The 20976-nt window shown below is 43.7% G+C and overlaps 2 protein-coding genes across 2 annotated transcripts; one reads left to right on the forward strand and one right to left on the reverse strand.

The window, feature by feature from the left end:
* Positions 1-2947: 2947 nt before the first annotated feature.
* sgca (sarcoglycan, alpha) lies at positions 2948-9292 on the forward strand. Its single transcript, XM_047610091.1, has 10 exons — positions 2948-3044; positions 3295-3423; positions 3519-3670; positions 4481-4547; positions 4626-4824; positions 4899-5067; positions 5680-5888; positions 6213-6239; positions 6904-7083; positions 7659-9292. The coding sequence occupies exons 1-10, from the start codon at positions 3008-3010 to the stop codon at positions 7687-7689; spliced, it is 1200 nt and encodes a 399-aa protein (XP_047466047.1). The 5' UTR covers positions 2948-3007; the 3' UTR covers positions 7690-9292.
* Positions 8717-20847, reverse strand: col1a1b (collagen, type I, alpha 1b). The gene is made up of 46 exons (XM_047610090.1): positions 20774-20847; positions 20638-20682; positions 20469-20522; positions 20184-20237; positions 20022-20075; positions 19856-19909; positions 19719-19772; positions 19578-19622; positions 19437-19490; positions 19299-19343; positions 19141-19194; positions 18263-18361; positions 18113-18157; positions 17899-17997; positions 17733-17786; positions 17528-17635; positions 17322-17375; positions 17071-17169; positions 16903-16956; positions 16676-16774; positions 16432-16485; positions 16254-16307; positions 16087-16140; positions 15928-15981; positions 15744-15788; positions 15547-15645; positions 14433-14540; positions 14018-14125; positions 13843-13896; positions 13681-13734; positions 13470-13577; positions 13312-13365; positions 13151-13204; positions 12894-13055; positions 12706-12813; positions 12439-12546; positions 12252-12305; positions 12060-12167; positions 11893-11946; positions 11677-11784; positions 11471-11524; positions 11154-11261; positions 10783-11065; positions 10508-10698; positions 10156-10398; positions 8717-10009 (listed from the first exon to the last, which is right to left on the reverse strand). Exons 1-46 carry the CDS (start codon positions 20822-20824, stop codon positions 9863-9865), a joined length of 3903 nt encoding a protein of 1300 aa, XP_047466046.1. The 5' UTR covers positions 20825-20847; the 3' UTR covers positions 8717-9862.
* Between the last annotated feature and the right edge of the window lie 129 nt (positions 20848-20976).

Consider the following 20976-nt stretch of genomic DNA (forward strand, 5'->3'; position numbering starts at 1 on the left):
CGCTGGCGTGTGACCCCGGAACAAAAACGTCCAAGAAAGCCGGTCGCAGAAGACGAAGAAGATGCTTACCTGCACCAGAAGTAGCGCAAACATTACGTACATGATTAAAAATGTAGTATTATCCGTCTGGTTGTTGTTTGAAACGTCGGTCTGCCGCATGAGCGACTCTTGTTTATAATATCACGTAACAGGCCAGCCGGACATCGGGCCGTATTAACGTGGTATTATCCCGCTGAAAAGACACGTATCGCCACCTAGTGTGGAAGAGGAGAACAGTTATTCGATTTTCTTGCGCTGCATGTAAACTGGGACAAGGATTTTAGTGAGAAAGTCGAATTTTGAGCATAGCTCGATTAAGCTCTGCATGTAAACGCACTGATTGAGTGAAGCCAGTAAGGGGAAATACGAAAAAAGCGTATCCATTGCACTTTTGCGTTATGTTTTAGCAGATTTTCCGAAATGTAGGCGTTTCCATTACCATTTTTATTGCGATATTTAGGTTTTGTGCATTTATCGGGGTAATGGAAACGCAGCAATTATGCTGACGTTTTTCACAATATTTTGGCTTTTTTTTCTCGATATTGTATTTCGATTTTTTTTTTTCTGGACAAGTGCACAATGAAAAACAAATCTACCTGCCTTCATTTTTCTCCTCATGGGTGGCCCTAACGAGGGGGCAAGGGTCACAGTATATATGAACAGTGATTGCCAAAAAAGAGGTAATATGGGTGTACATGCTTCCGACAGACATCTAGATACCAGCTATAGGGGTGCAATAGTTACACCAAGCCCAAGGTGCCACACAGTCACATCAGTCACTGTTTAAAAAATCAGAACAGTTTGCTTGAAGATCCCAATAAGAAATATATCGAAACAGCTTTCATAAAGATACGTCAGCCTCAGAAGTCCTTAAAAGAAGACCATTTCGGTATGTTTTTAATTCCCTAAAAAAACATTCCAAACCAAAAAGCCATTGTTTCATGACTATAATCCCACACAACAGGATAGATAGATAGATAGATAGATAGATAGATAGATAGATAGATAGATAGATAGATAGATAGATAGATAGATAGATAGATTAATAAAATCTGATAATAATTATTATAATAATAATAATAATAACCGACGTGGACGTCAGTTAATGAGACCGGCGTTAGGACCCAGTGAACCACCACTCACGTCAAGCCTCCGCGGCCAGTTGCACGTCATTGGTTATTTGCAGCAGGGCCACATTGTTGCTTCCTGTGTTTTCTGCATCTGCGGCGATAGACACATTAAACATCTGTGAGCGACGACGCAGTGTTCCCCCCCTTAAAAAAAAAGAAAAAAAAAAAGAAGATAATAGTAACACTAAGGTTCTGAAGCTGCCCCGTGCACTCTGTCTTGTTTTAATCTACAAGGCCACCATGCAGCTGTGTCATATAGACAACACTGGCAGTTCGGGTTCACTTCACTTTTCTTGTCACTTGTTTTCATGATGGCTGCAGTATTTTAGAGCAGTTGAAGGTCTTGGTGTGAAGGACGCGAGTAGACGGAAGGTTACCTGAAATGACTGGTGCAGCCGAAGCAGGATGCACATTAAGTTTCAGTAAAGCAGCAGTGCCACCTGGCCTGTGTGGCATGTGTCTGGGACAGGGGGCTCAAACTCATTTTATTTCTCACATAAAGCCTAAGTAATCCAGATTATTTCCATTTGTTATTGAAAAGAAGTGAATTAGGAGAATGTTTATATTTAACAAACTATCCTTATCCTAAAAATAATTCTTAAAAAAAAAAATAAATAAGTGCAATTAGGGCATATTACTGTCTGCTGTTAAGCTGCGTCTCAGTGTTGTTCTGTCAATTTCTGGTATTAAAACAGTGGACAAATTAGGAATAGCAGTTATTTTAATTTAAAGATTGACATCTTTTACGTAATTTTCACACTATGCAGATCTGTACTGTGGCCCAGATTTGACACTGTGGCAGGCCAGTTTTGGTCTGCAGGCCGTAGGTTTGACATCTGTGGTCTATGATGCTTCGGTAAAGTAATGTAATGGTCTGAACTACTTTAAATAGAGTTTTATATACTGGGACATTAAATAAATCTGAGAATATCTGATTCCCAATTAAGCTTTCAGTTAAGTTCAGTGGTTTAATCTTAAATATAGTGAAGTAATTAATATAAAAGTACTTGAGTACATCTAGTTTTTTTTCTCCCCACCACTGAGGCTGAGCATAACAAAGTAATGATCTACCGGCCAGTCTCTGACTGTTTGAATCATTTTTATTTCTCCGTATGAATTCATCTTCACAGTAAATGAAAAAATCCCTCAGTATGCAATAGGAAAATAAAAATAAATGTATTGCTACTATCTCATGTGTGCAGAGACTTCACCAAATATTAACTGCAAATTTTGTGCTTAATAATCGCATGTTTTTCACTTTTTGTACATATGCCGTGTTAAAATTATACAAGGTGTTACAAAACAGATGATGAAGATAAACTACAAACTAATAAAACTGGTCAAAGACACTTGACTATGCGTCGGACTTTTGTCCTTAAAGCACGATAGATGCCATTCATTCCTTTACGTCCGCTGTGAGGGAGGGAAATAACAACAGTGTACTTAAGTCAAAGCGCAAAAGTTTTTTTCATAAATAATAAATCATTAGGAAGAATGAGGCATTGGCTTTTATGTTTTTATCAACATAATTTTGATGGACCAGAGGCAAACACTGCTGTTCTATCTTTGGTTGAGTTACAGTCCAGTATTTACAGAGCAGAGGCATAAACACAAATAAGGGACATATACTTAAATATTGACAAAATGCAAATGATTGCTTTGTGGAGGGAAATTTTTTTTTACACCAGATGGATATTTTAGCGTTTGATTTACTACACAGACTCACAGACACTGTTCCGGATGTTATTAGGTGAGCGAGGCAAAAATAGCTCTGACATGTCTTTGGCTGAGACCAAGCCCCGCTCCACTTGGCTCTGTCAATCACAGGCCAAAACAAGATGGCAGGCTGCGGGAGCTTGGTCTTCTTCTTAACAGGCAAGTTTAATCCCGATTTTATTCAACTTCATGACATATAACAACAACGGCTGGTCCTTGTCCTTGGTTCTTATCAGGTCTGTGGTATTTAGTGCCAACATTTGGCTTTATTAGCTTTCCTTCTGGGGCCTTAGTTTACATTGTCAGCAGTTGTGAGTTTTCTTAATTTAATGTCAAATTTAAAGCTGAATTTGTCATTTTCCACTGTTTGTGTTCGTCCTTTTTCTTTTATATATACATTTCCACACAGTTTGTGTTGCCAGTTTGTTTGGGGCCAATGCAGAGAGCAAATTCACCATCCCCGTGGGGAGTTTTTTCACTTACGAGCTGATGAGAGAGACTTTCCAGAATGACTTTGAACCTTTGTCCAAACTCTACCGTAAGCTGCAGTCATCGAAATTCACTAAAAACTATGAGATAAATGTCTCCTTACAGAGTCTGTTCCTCTTCTCTTATTTTTTGTACGTCATAAAGCCGGCCTCTGGCACGATGACCCCATGATTTTTAAGTGCAACAAGCAGAATTTTCCAGACCTCCCAGAGTGGCTGCGCTTCACCCAAAGGCACCCCTTTGATAACGGCTTCCTGTACGGCACACCGACGTCTCCAGGAAAAAGCATCATAGAGGTGTGTAGCTCTAATTTAGCCAAACATTGCATCTTTGGCCTTTTATTGCAAATTGTGTTTTGCTCTTTTGGTTCCTGTCACAACATATAACACTGCAGTGCAGCTATGGTGGAGACAAATCTGAGAAACACATAGTTATTTGATTGGAAACATCTGGGGTAAATATCAAGATTTGTTGTCAACCCTCCCCGGACAAATTCTTTGAGCTTCTCTCTACAGTTGCTATTTTGAACATGAAAAATTCAGGAAGTAAAGAAGACGATATACAAACTTTTCAAGTGCCACTTTAGTCTTAATCAAACAGAATGAACTATAGCTGGAAAACATTTTGGGAGTAAACACAGATTATAGCTCAAAACGCCCCCTTGTAACAAAATACTGAATCTTTCCATTGCTTTCCCCCGTCCTTGTTTTTCTTTCCCCACACTTTTTTTTTTTTTTTTTTTTGGCTCACTTTCATTTATAAACTTTTAAGTTGCCAGGAATGATAAGTGGCACAGTACTGATAAAATTTATATGCAAGAATAAAGCAGAAAATCCAACAAATTAAATGAAGAAAACAGCCTGTTTAGATTTGACTCATTTAATATTACCGTGTCAAAGCCTTTGATACTTTACATGGCTGTTAATAAAAGATGCACATCGTATTTTCTGGTGAATAAACAGACTCCAAAGATTGAAAACACATTCTGGGAAATGTAGGAAATCAACAGCTAATCCAAACAAAGTCAGGCTTAAGCAGAGGGCAAATATCTTACATATAATATACGTTAAAATATGGTGTGATGCTAATAAACTATTATTTGACAGATCTATGCCATCAATAAACGCACCTACGACACGGCCAGGCACCTCCTCGTGATCAAAGTGGTTGCAGGTACGTGAGATTTAAATGACAAATGCGCAGCGTGGTTATAACTGAGCGTATATGACACAACGTCTGTGTCCCTCACAGAGAAGATACTGCCCTATCAGGCCGAGGTCTTCATCAAGCTGAGGGAGATTGAAAAAGTGCTGCCCTCTACTGTTCAGACTGAGATAAAGCGAGATTTACAGAAGCTGTGGGACACAGAGGCCTTGGAAATTGTCAATATCACCAATGCCCTCGACCGTGGTGGCAGAGTTCCCCTCCCTATTGCGGGACACTTTGAAGGGTGAACAGAGTCATTTGTGTGTGTGTGTGTGTGCGGAAATAACTCTATGCTTATTAAAATGCAACGTGTGTCAGTGTCTATGTGAAGGTGGGCTCGGAGCAGAATTTCTCAAGCTGTCTCCTGAAGGTGCTGACGCCGGAGCACCAGAGGCAGTGCGCAGCGGGGGCCAAAGACAAGGGCCCCGAAGGCTGTAACTTCTGCAAGATTCCCAGCAACTGCATCACCTGGTGCAAGACGGAGCTGGTGAGGCCAGAAAAGACACTCACCCTCCACCCTCCATCGATTCAACAGCACACATTTAAGGAATTTAGATTTCCTTTGCTCTAAATGTGAAGATTATCGCTTTACTTGGCATTCCATTGAACAGCGGTTCGCCTTACGGTTTGGGCACACCGAACCGAGAACAAAGAGCGAACGCCACCTAAGATTGTCTGTGCCCAAAAAGGTGCATTTGAACACACCGCAAAGACTACAGCTAGCAGCCAGCTAAGCTAGAAAGTTTGTCATACAGGGCTAGTTTCTTCTGAATCATGCTCATTATTTATTCATTATTTAAATGTCCGGATAAGATGAAGCCATAAAAACAAGAAAGGCAGTCTTTAGATGTCATTTTAACTTTGTTACACCTAAAAGAGCGCTCTAGATGCTCTCCAAAGCTGCCCACCATCGACCTAATGTGTCACGACCTTTAAAGGACCAGTGTGTAGCATCTAGTGACATCTAGTGGCGAGGCTGCACTTTGCAACATTGGAATATACTTTATTTTTCCACAGCACGTTGACTTTTTACAGTAGTGAAAGCACAGGGAATCATGAAAGTTAGTCAGTTTCTCACCTCTGCTACGTCTCCCTGCAGTTTGATCTGACGAAGCAGGAGCCGGAGCCACCTGCTCCCACGATGGGCTCAGGGATTTTGGAGCCCGGAGACGACTACAACCCCGTTGAGTCTCCCCCGAACAGGGACTACTTCCCAGACTACATCGTGACAGTGATCGTCCCCCTGATCCTCGCCATCATCCTGTGTCTGCTGCTGGCCTACATTATGTTTGGCAGACGAGAGGGAGTGTATGTATCTGGTCTGAATTTCAAAAAGATGCTCGAAAATGTCATTGTGTTAATGTCATTAGCTCACCAAATAAAATTTTCTCGGATCTTTCAGGCTCCCTACATGAACATATACGTTTATATTTCCCATCTCAAATGTTTCCAAATGAAACCAGCAGGAAACTTCACTAGTGTATAAATGGAGTTAGCTCCTCTTGCCATCACCGCTCTCTTTTTGAAAAGAAAACACTAGCATGGTGAAACTGGCATAAGGAACCAAAGTCATGGGTGAGGTCATGACATAAAACTGACACATTGCTCTTTTCTTTTTTCTTTCTTTTATAGTGAGAAAAGGAATGCAAGAACAAACCAGTAAGTACACTGACCCTTACGTTCTTACGATTCATAAACAGATGGATATTAACAGCTGGAAGATGCCTGAAATAGTTTATTTTAAAAAAAAACTAAAAACGATAATTATTCTTTTCAAACTTTAAACCCTTGCGTGATTATTTTTGTATATTATATTTGAACCTGTGTATTATTTAAATAGTTCAATATTGAATGCAAAATGATAATAATAATGTATATTTATAAACAGCAGTAGAGTTTATATCGAACACCTATAGTAGGTAGGGGGTCCCTGCTTAATCTCTCCAACAGTTTGGGGGTTCTTGAACTGAAAAACATTGAAAAAAAGAAAAAAAAAACATATTTCCTTTTAATCTTATTTCCTTTCAAAGTAAAACCTGAATCTGCAAGATGCCTAATATATATAGCTGCCAAGTACAGTCGATATTTTCCTTAATTGCTTTAAAAGGTATTGCAGCAGAAGTGTAAAGTGCCATAAAATGGAATAAATAAGTACACAAGTGTTACTTTCCATCACTGCATATTATTACTTATGAAGCAGACCATCATCACTGTAGTTAAAGCTCACAGCTTACATTTTCAGATAATCTCTGCTTTACGCTGAGCTTTATTAACTAATGGAGACCTGTGGAGAAATATTCACGTGGGTCCCTGTGTGATGCAGAATCCAGCTGTACCACCACCACACCATTCACGGGAACACCGACGAGCTGAGGAACATGGCTGGAAACCGAGGTGTCCCCGCGCCTCTGTCCACGCTGCCCATGTTCAACAGCCGAACCGGGGAGAGGTCTTCACCGCTGCAGTCCGACAGCCCCAGCATCCCCCTCATCCTGGCCCAGCAGTGAGTTCCAGTAGATCGGCAGTCTGAAATTAACATCACAGCAATGCTCTGTACTCTGAGTGCACATGTCATCATCAATGTTATTATCAGTTATATGTGCGATAAGCAAATATTGGCCAGTGTGTCCACCAAACTGGGCCGTAGATTCAGCTATATGGTTTATTTTATTATAGAAATGCTTATATGAAGTATTTGAACCCCGCATTTTCATTTTTAGGAGTGACGGCAGAAAAACTATTAGACATATTTGAGTCTAAATTAAACAAAAATCTAAAATTATTTTTGTTTATAATGATATATATGAGCAAAAAAGCTTCAACAAATCCCGTTTTAGAAGCTGTGAACAATGAAATGTTCATAAATATGTTCAATTACAAAACAATGTGATCTATTAATTGGCTAATTATTAATTAAGTTGTTTTAGCCTATATAACCTTCACGAATCATAGGTTTATTTCTACTTTTCAGGTTGGACCATGTAATGAATAGCTGGTGAATCTAGTGACATTGCTTCTCCCTCATACTGCCTCACGTTTTGCTCCAGATAAATCAATTAACTCTTCTTGTTCCCATAGTGACCCCTACAGTGACACGCTGCCCAGGTGAACGGCCACTCAGTGGACTTCCTCCTAAGATGCTGCGTTCGTTCTGGGCTGCCGGACGCCAAGAAGCGAGGAAGAGAGCACAAAGATGCCTTTGATACCCTGAGTGTTATTCATACAGCCATTTGCTGTCATGTTATAAACATCATGTTTTTTTCTTCTTCTTTAGGTTTCACCAGTATAAATTAACAGTTTGCCGTTTCTCATATTGTTATTAGGATTTCCTGTGTTCTTCTGTCCTCCCGCCGGTTAAAAATAAACCTTTTATTGTCGTGTCCGTCATGTTTTTAATCTCGCTGCAGCCGTTCCTCCTGCTCACGTTGCTTCCAAAAATATCCCATCTTAAAGGACTAGCCTGGGTTCTTTAACCCTTCAGGGTAGCCAGCAGACTCGGAGCAGTGGACAGCCCCATGGAAGCTGAGTGGAAGCCTCACAAAGTTCTTTTCAGTCCTCTGATGAACCAACCTGAGGAAGCATCACTTGGATTAAGCAGATCCAGAATAATTAGGAATCATCTTTCCATTTTGTCTGTTTATCTTTTACAGTGAGACTTTGTGCTCTGGTCTCATCCTTTTAGTTTTAAAGCAGATGCAGTTGCACTAAATGTCCAGAAGGGGCCGCTTATGTGTCTTCTTTTCAGTGTCCTTCACTCCTCTTAACAATCTGGGCTGAGGATACAACTTCATTCAGGTGCATATTTTTAAATTTGACAAGGAAACTGCAATATCTACACGCTTGATGAACAGCTCTGGTGGTTTTTACATTTTACTGTGTTTTAGGTCTGATTTCTTGAGGTAAATTTGCACGTGACGAACAATAAAAGCCAAGTCTGAGACCTTAGACATTGGCCTTGTTTTCACTGCTGCTTAAGAGAAATGTAAATGGTGCAACTGCTGTGGAACAGCTGATTTCTGTGCACACGCACACTAGCTCTGCAGAAAATGTGAGACTCGCCCCCAGACTATTTCCTGAGCCCTAACCCCCGTCAGTTTCACAACAGTTGCAAAACAGGACAGTGAAAACGCCGCCACTGAGTAGACCACTTCACATGCTTTATTTCAGCACCCAAAATAATTAAAAACATCTTGATTTATTATACATGTACAAAATAAGTACAGAATCTCTCTTTTAAACCATGAAAGTGGGTCTGCTTCAAATTCTTTTTTAAGAAACTCTTCAACAACAAAACAACATAGACAACAGGATGGGAGATGTGTGCTGTTATTTCTTTCTTTTTCTTTTTTTAGTGAAGAGGAGTTTTCCACAGGAGGGAAGGGGGGCAGGGGAGGCAAACAGACAGAAGGATCAATACTGAACTGAAACCAGAGTCACTTGTTTTTATCTACAAAGACATGATTGCATGCATTAACATCTGCAGTGATCACCTTTTCAGAGGACCTCTGTTATCAAAACCAACACTTAAGAAGAAAACAATTGCACTGCACAGACAACAAGAGTCAATTTAGTAGCACCAAAGGTTCTGCAGGCATGAGTGGCAATAAGTACAGTATGACAGGACCTCATTGAGTTGGTAATAGCACCTTGGAATGTTTTTAATTTTCCCCCAATCGACTTGTTGTTGTGTATAATGTACCCTTTTCATTTGAGAAAAAAAAATGGTTGTGACTTCTTGTTATGAGGTAGCCATCTAGATATTGCAATGAAGGTGAGCTTCTTTGTCCTGCTCATTCGCTGGTCTTTGCTCTGTCTGACCGATGTTCAGGTGTGAATTTAGACCAAGAAGACACTTCACACTTTTTACAATTTATTTAACACCAGAAAAATGGTACATATCTCTTGTTGTTTTCAATGTCCTTCTGCAGTGGTAGAAAATGGCAAAAGTCACCTGTGTTTCATTGCATGTGCAGATCTTTCTTTCTTTTTTTTTTTTTTTCTCAATCTCCAGGGGGAAATTTTACACAAGTATATATTATTTTCTTGTTGCCAGTGGAAACAAAAGATTCTTTTTAAAGTGTCCTTGCGGGTGGTTTTTCGGGGTTTGAAGTAGCAGTCCCAGAGACTTCTCATGATTGAAAAAAAAACACCGTCTTCAGTAGAGTGGTTTTAAGCATGTGGACCAATGGCAGCCGAATGAGTTTTGAATGCATAGAAAAAAAGATTTAGAGATGACTGCTAGAAAAAAAAACAACAATGTCATGTCCATATTTCTTTCATTTTTACAAGAAGCAAACGGGGCCAACTTCGACGCCAAATTCCTGATCAGGGGCACCAACATCCATAGGAGCAATGTCAATGATGGGCAGGCGGGATGTTTTTGTTGTCTTGTAGTCGATGACTGTCTTGCCCCATGTGCCAGTGTGTGACTGTGGGGAAAAAAAAGGAGAAAAGGTCAGAAAACGCTTTAAGAAAACGTATTCACCTTTAATGGCACTGGGTTCGAAATCATCAGCTTCTTAGAGGATGAATTCTATCATTTTAGGAATATGATGAGAGGAGAGTGCAAGCTCACCGTGCAGCCATCCTCACTGACGCTGTATGTGAAGCGGCTGTTGCCCTCGGCTCTGATCTCGACGTCGTTGGAGCCCTGGAGAAGCAGAGCCTTCTTCAGGTTGCCGGTGGCGGAGTCCATGTAGGCGATGCTGTTCTTGCAGTGGTATGTGACGTTCTGAGAGGCCTGGTTGGACATCAGGCGCATGAAGGTCATCTGGATGCTGACATCCTCGGAATCAGCTCCATCGGTGCCATACTGGAACTGCAGGGGGGAAAAATAAAGCATCAAGTCATTGTCTTAACAGGATGAGTATTTCTATTTGAATATAGCTTCTTTTTTTTTTCTTTTTTTTTTTACTCCGTCTTCTCACCTGGAATCCACCAGTCATGGACTCGCTGAACCAGACGTGCTTCTTCTCTCTGACGTTCTTGCTGCGGTACCAATTCTTCATGGGAATGCTGGACTCACTGGGGTGGATGCAAGTCTCACCAGTCTCCATGTTGCAGAAGACCTTGACGGCGTCCAGAGGAGATCCCTGGTTGGGGTCAACCCAGTACATGCCTGTAATGAGGGGACACACACAAAGTTTAAAGCTGAGCGCGGCACACTTTATCTACAGGTTCTGTAAGCTGTTCTGCTACTCACCGCTCTTCCACTCAGGGTGGCACATCCTCAGGTCACGGCACATGCGGGCGGGGCTCTTCTGGGTACCGTCGGGGCTGCGGATATTCTCCACTCTCTGGGTCAGGGTCTTCAGGGTGGTGTCAACCTCCATGTCGCGATCGCGCACGGCATTAGGGTCGTCAGCACGGTAGTGTCCTCCACGCAGGGGATCGGGGGCCTTCTCCTGGATGGGCTGGCTGACGAAGTCAAAGCCGCTGCCGGGAGGTCCGGGAGGTCCAGCGGGTCCGGGAGGTCCAGGGGGACCCTGTGTAAAGGCACCAGTGATTTACAAACTGCAAGAACATTCACAAGTGTGTGAAGGCAAATAAAATGAAGAAAAAAGTACAACTTACAGCAGGTCCCATCTCTCCACTGCGACCACGAGGTCCAGGGGGTCCGATGGGTCCGGGCAGACCGTTCATGCCATCCTTACCAGGGGCGCCGCTAGATCCAGCAGGTCCCTGTAAAGAAAAAACAGATGATCAGTTGAGAAGAAAAACCCCAACTGTGCTACATGTACAGTCACGCTTCATGTTTTATATCAACTTTATGTCGGATGTCCTGGATTATTGCTCTAAGCAACAAGTCTGGACTAAATAGCAACTGTACAAATGCCAGATTTTTAGAGAATGAGTCAACTATGTAATGTGTAAAATGGTACTGTACTCACTCTAGGTCCAGCAGGTCCAGAAGCACCGGCGGGTCCTCTCTCTCCATGAGATCCCTACATTCAGATTAAATATAAAACAAAAGTATTTAGACCGTTTGATGTAGTTATGAAACTTTGATTACGTCCATATTTGAATGTAATTAACCGTGGTTAACATGTTAGGAAATGTGTTGTGTTTCATTGCCAAAGTGTTGGGAATTACTCACAGCAGGTCCGGGCAGACCCTGCATGCCAGTGAATCCTCTGTGTCCCTTGTGTCCTCTCTCTCCAGCCTCACCAGCCTCTCCTCTGTCTCCCTTGGCGCCAGCAGGGCCCTGGAAAAAGACAATGGGAGGTCAAGACACTAACTCTTGTTCAGACAGCAGTCAGTCCTTTGAGACTTATTTTGGCGTATATGACACGTATTATGTAGAAGAACATACAGCAGGTCCACGGACACCAGCAGGGCCAGAAGGACCGGCAGGACCAGCGGGGCCCTAAAGGGAAGAAATAGTGTTAAGATTAGGTCACTCACAAGTAATCTGCACAGATTTGGTCCTTTTCCATTTCAAAAGTTAAAGAGGTCAAGAGAGGTTTGAGGGGGGCTTACAGTCTCTCCACGGTCACCAGTCTTGCCAGAGGGGCCAACAGCTCCGGGATGTCCAGGAGTGCCAGGAGGTCCAGGGGGTCCAGCCAAACCAGATTCACCGCGGTCTCCCTATAGGAGTACATCTTCAGTCAGAGGGTCCGAGACAACTACATTTTTGCCAATGTTTAAAGCTATTCTGTAGAAAAGGGGTACCTTGGGGCCAGGAGATCCATCGCGACCAGGTGCACCATCATGACCGGCAGATCCCTGTGGGAGAGCAGTGAAGGTCGTGAATTAAATGAGTTTGCAACGTGTGGGTATACTTCTAATATGTGAGACCCTACTGTCCAAATCCTCTACCAATATCAGATTCAGACTGAGCATACAGCAGAATTCATACCTCACGACCAGCCTCTCCAGGTGGACCAGACAGTCCGGGGGGTCCAGCAGGTCCAGGGGCTCCACGCTCACCAACAAGTCCAGAGGGTCCCTGCTTTCCAGGCTCACCCTGAAGAAAAACAAAGACAGGTCAGTTTTTAGAAGTAACACCAAGTCTTCTGACTGGACGTTCCTGTAGTCACACACAGGAAACGACAATGCATTTGTATTTTAACGATTAGCCCACAGAGTTTGCGGAATGGCCATGGTGTACTCAGAGAATACTCACAGAAGGTCCGGGCAGACCAGAAAAACCACGCTCTCCACGCTGTCCAGGGAGACCTACAATACCACGCTGTCCAGCAATACCCTGGGGTCCGGGGATACCTGGGGCACCCTGCACGAAAGAACACATCGGTCAGTTTAACAGGCACACAAGTGAAAGCACAGCACAGTTTAGGCCATCAGTCAACTCACAGGAGCACCATCAGAGCCGGGAGATCCCTTCTCTCCACCAGGTCCGGGGGATCCAACAGCACCAGCCTCACCAGGGCGACCAGCAGGGCCAGTCTCACCACGAGCTCCTCTCTGTCCATCTTTGCCAACAGGTCCGAGGGGTCCAGGAGGTCCAGAGGCTCCCTGGAAACACAAAACGAAACCCATTAGTGATCACTGCTTTGACTCAAAAAATAACAGCGATCAGCGCAGGATTGTGAGTCTGTGACGAAACTTACGGAGGGGCCAGGGGGTCCGACTCTACCAGCAGGTCCGGGGAAACCAGTAGCACCCTACAAAGACACAAAAACAGAATTGATGACAAATGAAAAGTAAAAAGAAAAACTCTTCTTTAGACTATCATCTAATGTAAGATCTGAGATGTATTATGGATACTCACAGGAGATCCAGCACCACCACGAGCACCTTTGGGTCCAGGAGGACCAGCGGGTCCCTGTTGACAGAATGAAATGGAATAATGTAAGTGACTGAATCTGGATCTGATTCTTCACTCTGCACTGCATCCAAGCAGCATTTATGTTCACATTTACAATATACCTGAGGTCCAGAAGATCCAACGGGTCCAGAAGGTCCAGGAGCACCAGCGTCTCCCTTGGGTCCAGTGTCACCAGTCTCTCCCTTAGCACCAGGCTGACCATCAGCACCCTGAGGTTGGAGGACAAAAGAAAGCACACATCAGTACATGCTTTCTTTTCACAGCTCAGAACCTCACACACTTCAATCTGTAGATAAATGTAAAGGAACTTACAGGAGGTCCAGCAAATCCAGCAGGTCCGGAAGGTCCAGTCTCTCCGCGCTCACCCTGTTGGAGTAGAAATGTGTAAGGTCATACAGTATACATCAATATATAGTTTCATTGGATATTAAAAAGTAGGTTCTTGTTGGTTGTGGTGTTTAAGGAACAACTTACAGGGGCACCACGAGGTCCAGTGGGTCCAGCAACTCCAACAGAGCCGGGCTCACCCTAAAACCAGAGGTGAAGAAGAAGGCGAAGAAGAAAATGTCAGTGGAGGCCTTGGTTGTCGTCCAAGTCATGATATGTCCTGAAATTCGTAGGTAAAATCTGTTGTTTTGTCTGAACTCACCTTCTCACCCTGAGCACCGGGAGGTCCAGGGACTCCAATAGCACCAGTCAGACCACGCACGCCATCTTTGCCAGGGGCACCATCACCTCCCTTGCTACCAGCATCACCCTAAAAAGAGAGAAAGGTTACAAAAAAGTCAGCTGTGATGCTTTTTAACAGAGCACATCCTTGCTTACTAGTATGTAATGATCCTACTTTACACTGAGGCCATCAATTAAGAAAACAGTTAATGATCACATAATCAGTTAAGATATTAAAGTTTACAGTCTTTCCAGGAAGTTAGTGGTTAGCCACTCATATTAACGCCTTCTCTTTAAGAGAGCTAACCTGAACCCCCCCAGATTAACACACACATCCTTGCGGACAAATTGTTAACAGCCTCTAACAAAGTTGCATTGGCTGGTGTGATACTTACTCTCTCTCCCTTGGCACCGGGGAGACCAGAAGCTCCACGCTCACCGGGCATTCCCTGCATACCGGGGGCTCCAACACCACCAGGGGCACCAGCGGCACCGGGCTCTCCCTGCGCACACACACACACAGAAACACTCACATTATCAACCATTTGTTACATCTAATCGACTGCAATAGAACAATCCGCTGGAGATGCAGGTGGATGTTAAGCTGATGTGTGTACAATGGGCAAAATTATTGGTGAAATGTGCAAATCAGGATTGGTGGTAATGTTTTCTTTGTTAATAAAGATATTTGGCACATATTGTTTGTTCTGCAGCAGCTTCTTGTCTCTCACAATCAGGGATCAGTGCTAAGAATGAACAACTGACACGTGTGTTTTCTGGAGTTGAATCTGTAATTCCCATTGAAATAGAATCACAGGAGGATAAAACCATATAGCTGAGGACATAAAAAGCTGCAACAAGCTCTGCACTGAGCAGAAAAAAGTTGTAACTGTTAACGTGAGGAAATATTCTTTTCCACGTTATCATAAATATTGATATAAGGATTTTTGTTCCTACAGGTCATGGTCAAACAAGTCAAAGAACAAAGGCAACTGGACGTGTTTTCTTGAGGATGTTTCACCACTTATCCAAGCGACTTCTGCAGTTTTAAATGACTGGTGGATAGTTTTGTTTTATATTATTAGGAACATATGTGGGTTATGCACACCTGACGCAAACATGACTGAGTTTAAACCCAGTGAGAAGCTCCAGCCGAGGAGCTGGTTACTCAAATGTAAAGCTGTCGTACACTAAGAATGATGATGGAAAACCAAATTTAAGAATGAAACCATACCTACTAGAATCTGACCATCTCATCTAAAGGTTTGTGTGAATATGAGTAGTGCCTTGGTAACAGCATCCTAGGAGAACTCACAGAGTGGAAAATGAAAGTAACTAACCATGTATGTATTCAAATATTTGGGGAGCCTGGTTTATTTTAGCCTCCTTTTGTAAAACAATGTTTAGTATGTTGGGCTGTTCTTACTTAAGGGGAAATATAATGTTATGGGCTGGATAAGTTTCTTCACGTTTTAGATTTTTATTTTTTTTATTTTGTGTGTGACCTACCTTAGGTCCATCGTTTCCAGCGGGGCCAGTAGCACCACGGGGTCCAGTGGGGCCTCCAGCGCCAGGAGCACCGCGCTCACCGGGGAATCCTCTGTCGCCCTGAAGGAAATAAGCGACGCATCAGTCACAACGTTTTTTTCACCACACAGGCATCGTTCAGAATTAGAAGCTGAGTCTGATATGAAGGAGTTACTCACTCTTGGTCCAGATGGGCCAGGAGGTCCTGCCTCACCAGGAGAACCCTGAACAGAGGAGTGAGAGAGGAGGGGGGTTATCATGAAGTTTGATTTAGAGCATTAATATAAATCAGCCTCAAAGAAGAAATATAAACCGTCTAAATAGAGGCTACATTTTATTCTGCAGAAGAACAGAGTTTCGTACCTGCTCACCAGGCTTGCCAGTCTCACCAGTAGAACCTTGGGGTCCGGGAAGACCCTGCACGAAGATTAAATTTTATTGTTAACAAGTGGCACTGTGACCCTGAAATAAAGAGCACAATACAGCTCATCACGGCTGCAGCTGGAATATCATGGAACCCACCTGGAATCCGGGAGGACCAGCTGGTCCCTGCTCTCCCTTCTCTCCAGCAGGTCCCTGAACAGAGAAGAGAAAACTAAAAGCTTCAAAACACGTCATGTGGACTGTGAGGTTGACCTTGCGAAACACACAACAATAGAACCATCTGCAATGCTTGTGAAGATACGTACAGCAGCACCAGAAGGTCCAGGAGCACCAACATCACCATCTTTGCCAGGGGCACCCTGTTAACAGCAACATGAGGCAAAACATTAATTATCACATGTTATATTCACCTTTTGAACCTTTCTTTTCACAAAACCCATTTTAACATATTTGATTTGTGTAACTTGAAGAAAAGGTACTCACAACAGCGCCAGCGGGACCAGAGGCACCTCTCTCTCCGGGCTTGCCAGACTCACCCTGTTAAAAAGAAATCCACACTTACATCTGCTATAGAAGGGACACTGCAGCAGTATTATAACTACTACAAATCACTTCCTAAAACTAGCATAGAGTTCACTGATTTCTACATCTCTTCAATTATTTGTTTTTGAAACTCTCTTAAAAAAAACTGTCAAAATGAAATGAGTGGAGGGTTTCTCTAACTCACAGCGGCTCCCTTGGGTCCGGGGAATCCCATAACTCCAGGCTGTCCTCTGGCTCCAGCGGGGCCAGCAGGTCCAGGGCGGCCATCTTGTCCAGGAGCACCCTAAAAATGGCCAGGGAACACAAGAAAATATTGATTTGGTTGCTTTCAACTGGCCAACACATAGTGTGGGGGTGTTCAAAAAAATGGAATAATTACCACCAGAAAAGTATCTAAGGGTCAGTACTTACAGCAGGTCCAGCTTTGCCGTCGGGGCCAGGGCTTCCAGGGCTACCAGTCACACCCTGTGGAGACACATTAATGGATTAATCAAATATAATGATAAACTACACTTTAGGTTAAAGGAATTGTATGTGGAGTTTAATGAACACGGAAACGTTTCATCTGAAGGAGCTCACCTTGGATCCGGGAGCGCCAGGAGCACCAGAGCTTCCAGACTCGCCAGTAGCTCCCTGAGCTCCAGCTGGGCCGGGGGAACCACGCTCACCAGGGGCACCCTGTCATACAAGCAGAATCTCCATCATTTCGTGACAGTAGGAAAATGTATGACTTAAAATTATCGCATGCTTTGACTCGGCTAATTGGTCCCTGGGTAGGATTAAATACGTTAAGAACTGAAGTTCGACTGGTGATCTAGTTGAAGACTCACCTTGCCACCAGCACCTCCATCAGCACCAGGGAAACCACGAGCACCAGGGGCACCCTAACGGAAGAAGACAGAGATGCCAACCATGTCACTAACCGGAATGTAGGGAATCCCCTGGGAATTTAACATACTGTAAAATGTTGAGAAGAAATTAAAAAAAATTGCATCTATCTGAGTATTTGGAGAAAAACAAAAAGAGAGTGTCATACACGCTCTCCAGGGGGTCCACGGGGTCCAGCACCACCGGGCTCTCCACGAGGTCCTCTCTTGCCTTCCTCACCAGAGGGGCCGGGAAGTCCCTGCACTCCAGCGGGGCCCTGCAAAATAAAAAGAAAATCGAATATGTTATTCCCTCATATCACAAAAAAAAGTCCCAAATAAATGACAAGTAGGTAAAGTTGAGGATGAACTTACAGGCTCTCCCTTGGCACCAGGCTCTCCCTTAGGTCCGGGGGCTCCGTGATCACCCTGTTTGCAGAAGCACACACTTTTCATTTAGGTTGTCAGGTCATCCTGGATTTCAACAACTCTAAAGAACAGCGCAGATACCAGAAAATCACACAGTTGACTGCCTGCTTACACTGTTACCCTTGGGACCAGGAGCACCAACAGCTCCCTGAGCTCCAGCAGGACCACGAGAGCCGGGGAAACCAGGAGCACCAGCAATACCAGCAGCACCCTTTAGGATAGAGAATTGAGGTGTGAGGACACTTCATTCGCAGGACTCGAGTTGAAAAAAAAAAAAAAAAAAGCACGAGGGGCCCAGGGCCATCAGTGAGTATGATAATACTTACAGGAGCACCCTTAGCGCCAGGGGCACCATCAGTACCAGGGTTGCCCTGTTGAAAAAGGAGAAAAAGTTAAACGTTAAGAGTTTTGTATTTTAAATTTGACAAAGCATGTAGTAAACAGAAAAAGGGAAGCTAAGGAGAAGATCTACTCACAGCAGGTCCGGCGGGTCCAGCAGGTCCGGGGTTACCAGGCTCACCACGGGCTCCCTGGGGTCCCTCGGATCCACGTCCTCCCTGAGGTCCAGTCTCTCCCTGTGGAGGGAAGCCACATTCATTTAAAATCTGTAAGAATTCTGTGTGTGCCTGAGGGAAACTAAAAGAAATGATCATGGACAAACACTCAATCTGGGCATGTTAATCCCAAACCTGTATATCACACATTACATTAGTCGAAAAATAAGATACATTTTAAATGCTCCAAGATACTGGAGGAATTGTAGTACGTGTGAAGAGTGTGAATGGAGATAAAAACTAATCTTAAATTAGTTCATCATCCACCAAGGGAGTCATTTCAAACAGTTTGATTGTTCTGTCATCATAACCCAGTTTCTGACTGCTTCCTCTGCCCACCTCTTATTGTTTCCTAAAAATATCCCACTTCAGTATAGGTCAAAGATAAGAGGATATTAAAATAGATCCTTCGCTAGTGACATCAGGGAGGAGAGGCTCAAAGAGAGGGTAATGCGCAGAAAGAGACCTACTGATGCCATCTGCTGGTTTCACCTGGGGCATACAGAATTAGGCCAAATGTGTTGTTTTGAATTTTACACCATGCTCCTTAATGGCTGTCACACATGGCTGACATTAAGGAGCATACATGAGTGCGTTCTTGTATAGTCCAAGTGATGTTAACTATTTCTCTTAACAAGGAACATGTCGGAGATTATGGGACAGTTACATGTAGTCAGGTGGGTTACAGAGAGAGTGAAATAATGTGATGTGATGTTTTGGTTGTAAAACCAACCCTGATTTAAACTTAGACATGATACAGTAAAGCTAATAATCTAATAATCTAATACTGGATGACTTACCTTAGCACCAGCACCACCGGGGAATCCAGGGGGGCCAGCAGATCCGGTAGGTCCCTAAAAACGACAGAACAGAGATTTAACTATTGTAGCATTGTGTGGTGAAGTCTACGAATGGTTTTAAGCAGCTGTTATAACCTGACGTGGGAGGGGACACTTACGGGAGGACCAGCAGGACCACTGTTGCCATCATTACCACGAGCACCCTGCGCAGGAGGAGGAGATCACGTCAAAAAAAAACTGCAGAGCAAGGCGTAAAACAAAGCGTCATGTCACGTGTTTCGGTAAAAATGGCTTACAGAGGGGCCAGGAGGTCCAGGGCGGCCTCTCTCACCAGGAAGACCACGAGCGCCCTGGAAAATTAAAAAATGACAAGATTTTAGCTTAACAGTAGTAACACGTGCTGTTACGTGATGTCAACAAATGGTGATGAAACGTACCATGGCGCCGGGCAGACCGTTCTCACCGGAGGTACCAGGCTCTCCCTGTAAACAAACAGAGAAGGAAGTTGATCGAACAATTGGCGCGATTTCTAATGAGACTCCCGCTTCGTTGAGCCACAGCAGATCTCAATTCCTTACCTTGGGGCCAGCGGGTCCAGAGTCTCCCTTGGCTCCATCAAGACCGCTGAAACCCTGTGGACACAATCACGAAAGTTCAGTAGCGGCTCACGACACAGCGCAGGTGAAAATGACATTCAGAGCCTTCCCAAACTCACTCTGTGTCCCTTGATGCCGGGGAGTCCAGGGGTTCCGGGGAATCCGCGGGCACCCTGCGTGTGTGGTAAAATAAAGTTTTGAAAATGTACATTTGTTTAAATGTAAATGTAAGATTCGTTACAGTTGACAATCTTGTGCCCTTTGCCCTCAGGGGGAATCTCTCACCTGAGGGCCAGCAGCTCCACGCTCACCGGGGCGTCCAGCTTTGCCGGGCTCACCCTGTTGAAAACGGACATTATTAGTCGGTATGCAGTATGTTTTCATTTAAATAACAATAATAAAAAAAAATGAGCAGACGGGAAATTAAAAAGGGAATGAATCGCTTACATCATCTCCGTTCTTTCCAGGGGGGCCTGAAGGACCGCGGGAGCCCATGGGACCCTAAAAAACACACCAACAAGTAGCTGCATTAGTGCCATGTCAATATCTACTGTTTTTAAAGTAGAGTGTGCTGATGTGGGGGAAGAAGAGAGGATGAGTGGACAGAAAGTGTGTCAGTGGGTCAGTGCTTTCAACAGGAAGTGGAACACAGGGACTAATTTGTGATGTAAATAGTGTTTAATCATAGTAGCAGCGTGAAGCAGAAGAAAAGATTTACTCATATATACTCACAGCAGCTCCGGGCTCACCGGGCTCTCCAGGGGGTCCAGTGAAACCCTGAGGACCCTGAGGGACAACAAGAACAACCCATCAATACAAATATCCTCTTTAAACTTAATAATAACATGATGCACAGTTCAAGGCCAGAGTGGGGGGGTGTTATTGATAAGGGAACACTTACAGAGGAGCCGGGAGGTCCAGGGGGACCACGGGGACCCATAGGACCCTATAAGAAGAAAAAAATGCATTTTAATTTCTCTTTTAACAATGCATATTTAGCCAGCGAAGCTAATAAGAGATGTGACAGGCCTTCCTACCATTGGGCCAGGAACAGGTGGGCCGCTGGATTTGGAGTGGTCATAGCTCATTTGAGGAGAGTAGTTCTGTGAGGGGTGAAGATAAAGACTTCATTAGCGCTGTTATTGAGTTAATGAGGCACCAAAACATCTCAAAAAACACCTGACAAGTGCTTCCTATCCTCCTTTCGCCGTTACTATGTTGCAAACATGTTCCAGTCACA

This window comes from Mugil cephalus, chromosome 16, assembly GCF_022458985.1.
Source record: "Mugil cephalus isolate CIBA_MC_2020 chromosome 16, CIBA_Mcephalus_1.1, whole genome shotgun sequence".
Lineage (NCBI taxonomy): Eukaryota > Metazoa > Chordata > Actinopteri > Mugiliformes > Mugilidae > Mugil > Mugil cephalus.

Coding starts and splice junctions, on each gene's coding strand:
- sgca (XM_047610091.1), top strand. CDS start 3,008: ATGGCAGGCTGCGGGAGCTTGGTCTTCTTCTTAACAG. Junction 4,548..4,625: donor CGTGATCAAAGTGGTTGCAG/GTACGTGAGATT, acceptor TGTCCCTCACAG/AGAAGATACTGCCCTATCAG. Junction 5,068..5,679: donor CCTGGTGCAAGACGGAGCTG/GTGAGGCCAGAA, acceptor GTCTCCCTGCAG/TTTGATCTGACGAAGCAGGA.
- col1a1b (XM_047610090.1), bottom strand. CDS start 20,824: ATGAGCTATGACCACTCCAAATCCAGCGGCCCACCTGTTCCTGGCCCA. Junction 17,636..17,732: donor CTGGTGCCAAGGGAGAGCCT/GTAAGTTCATCC, acceptor TTTATTTTGCAG/GGCCCCGCTGGAGTGCAGGG. Junction 13,056..13,150: donor TCGGACCCCCTGGCCCCTCC/GTAAGTTTCGTC, acceptor TTGTGTTTCCAG/GGAGCCTCTGGACCTCCTGG.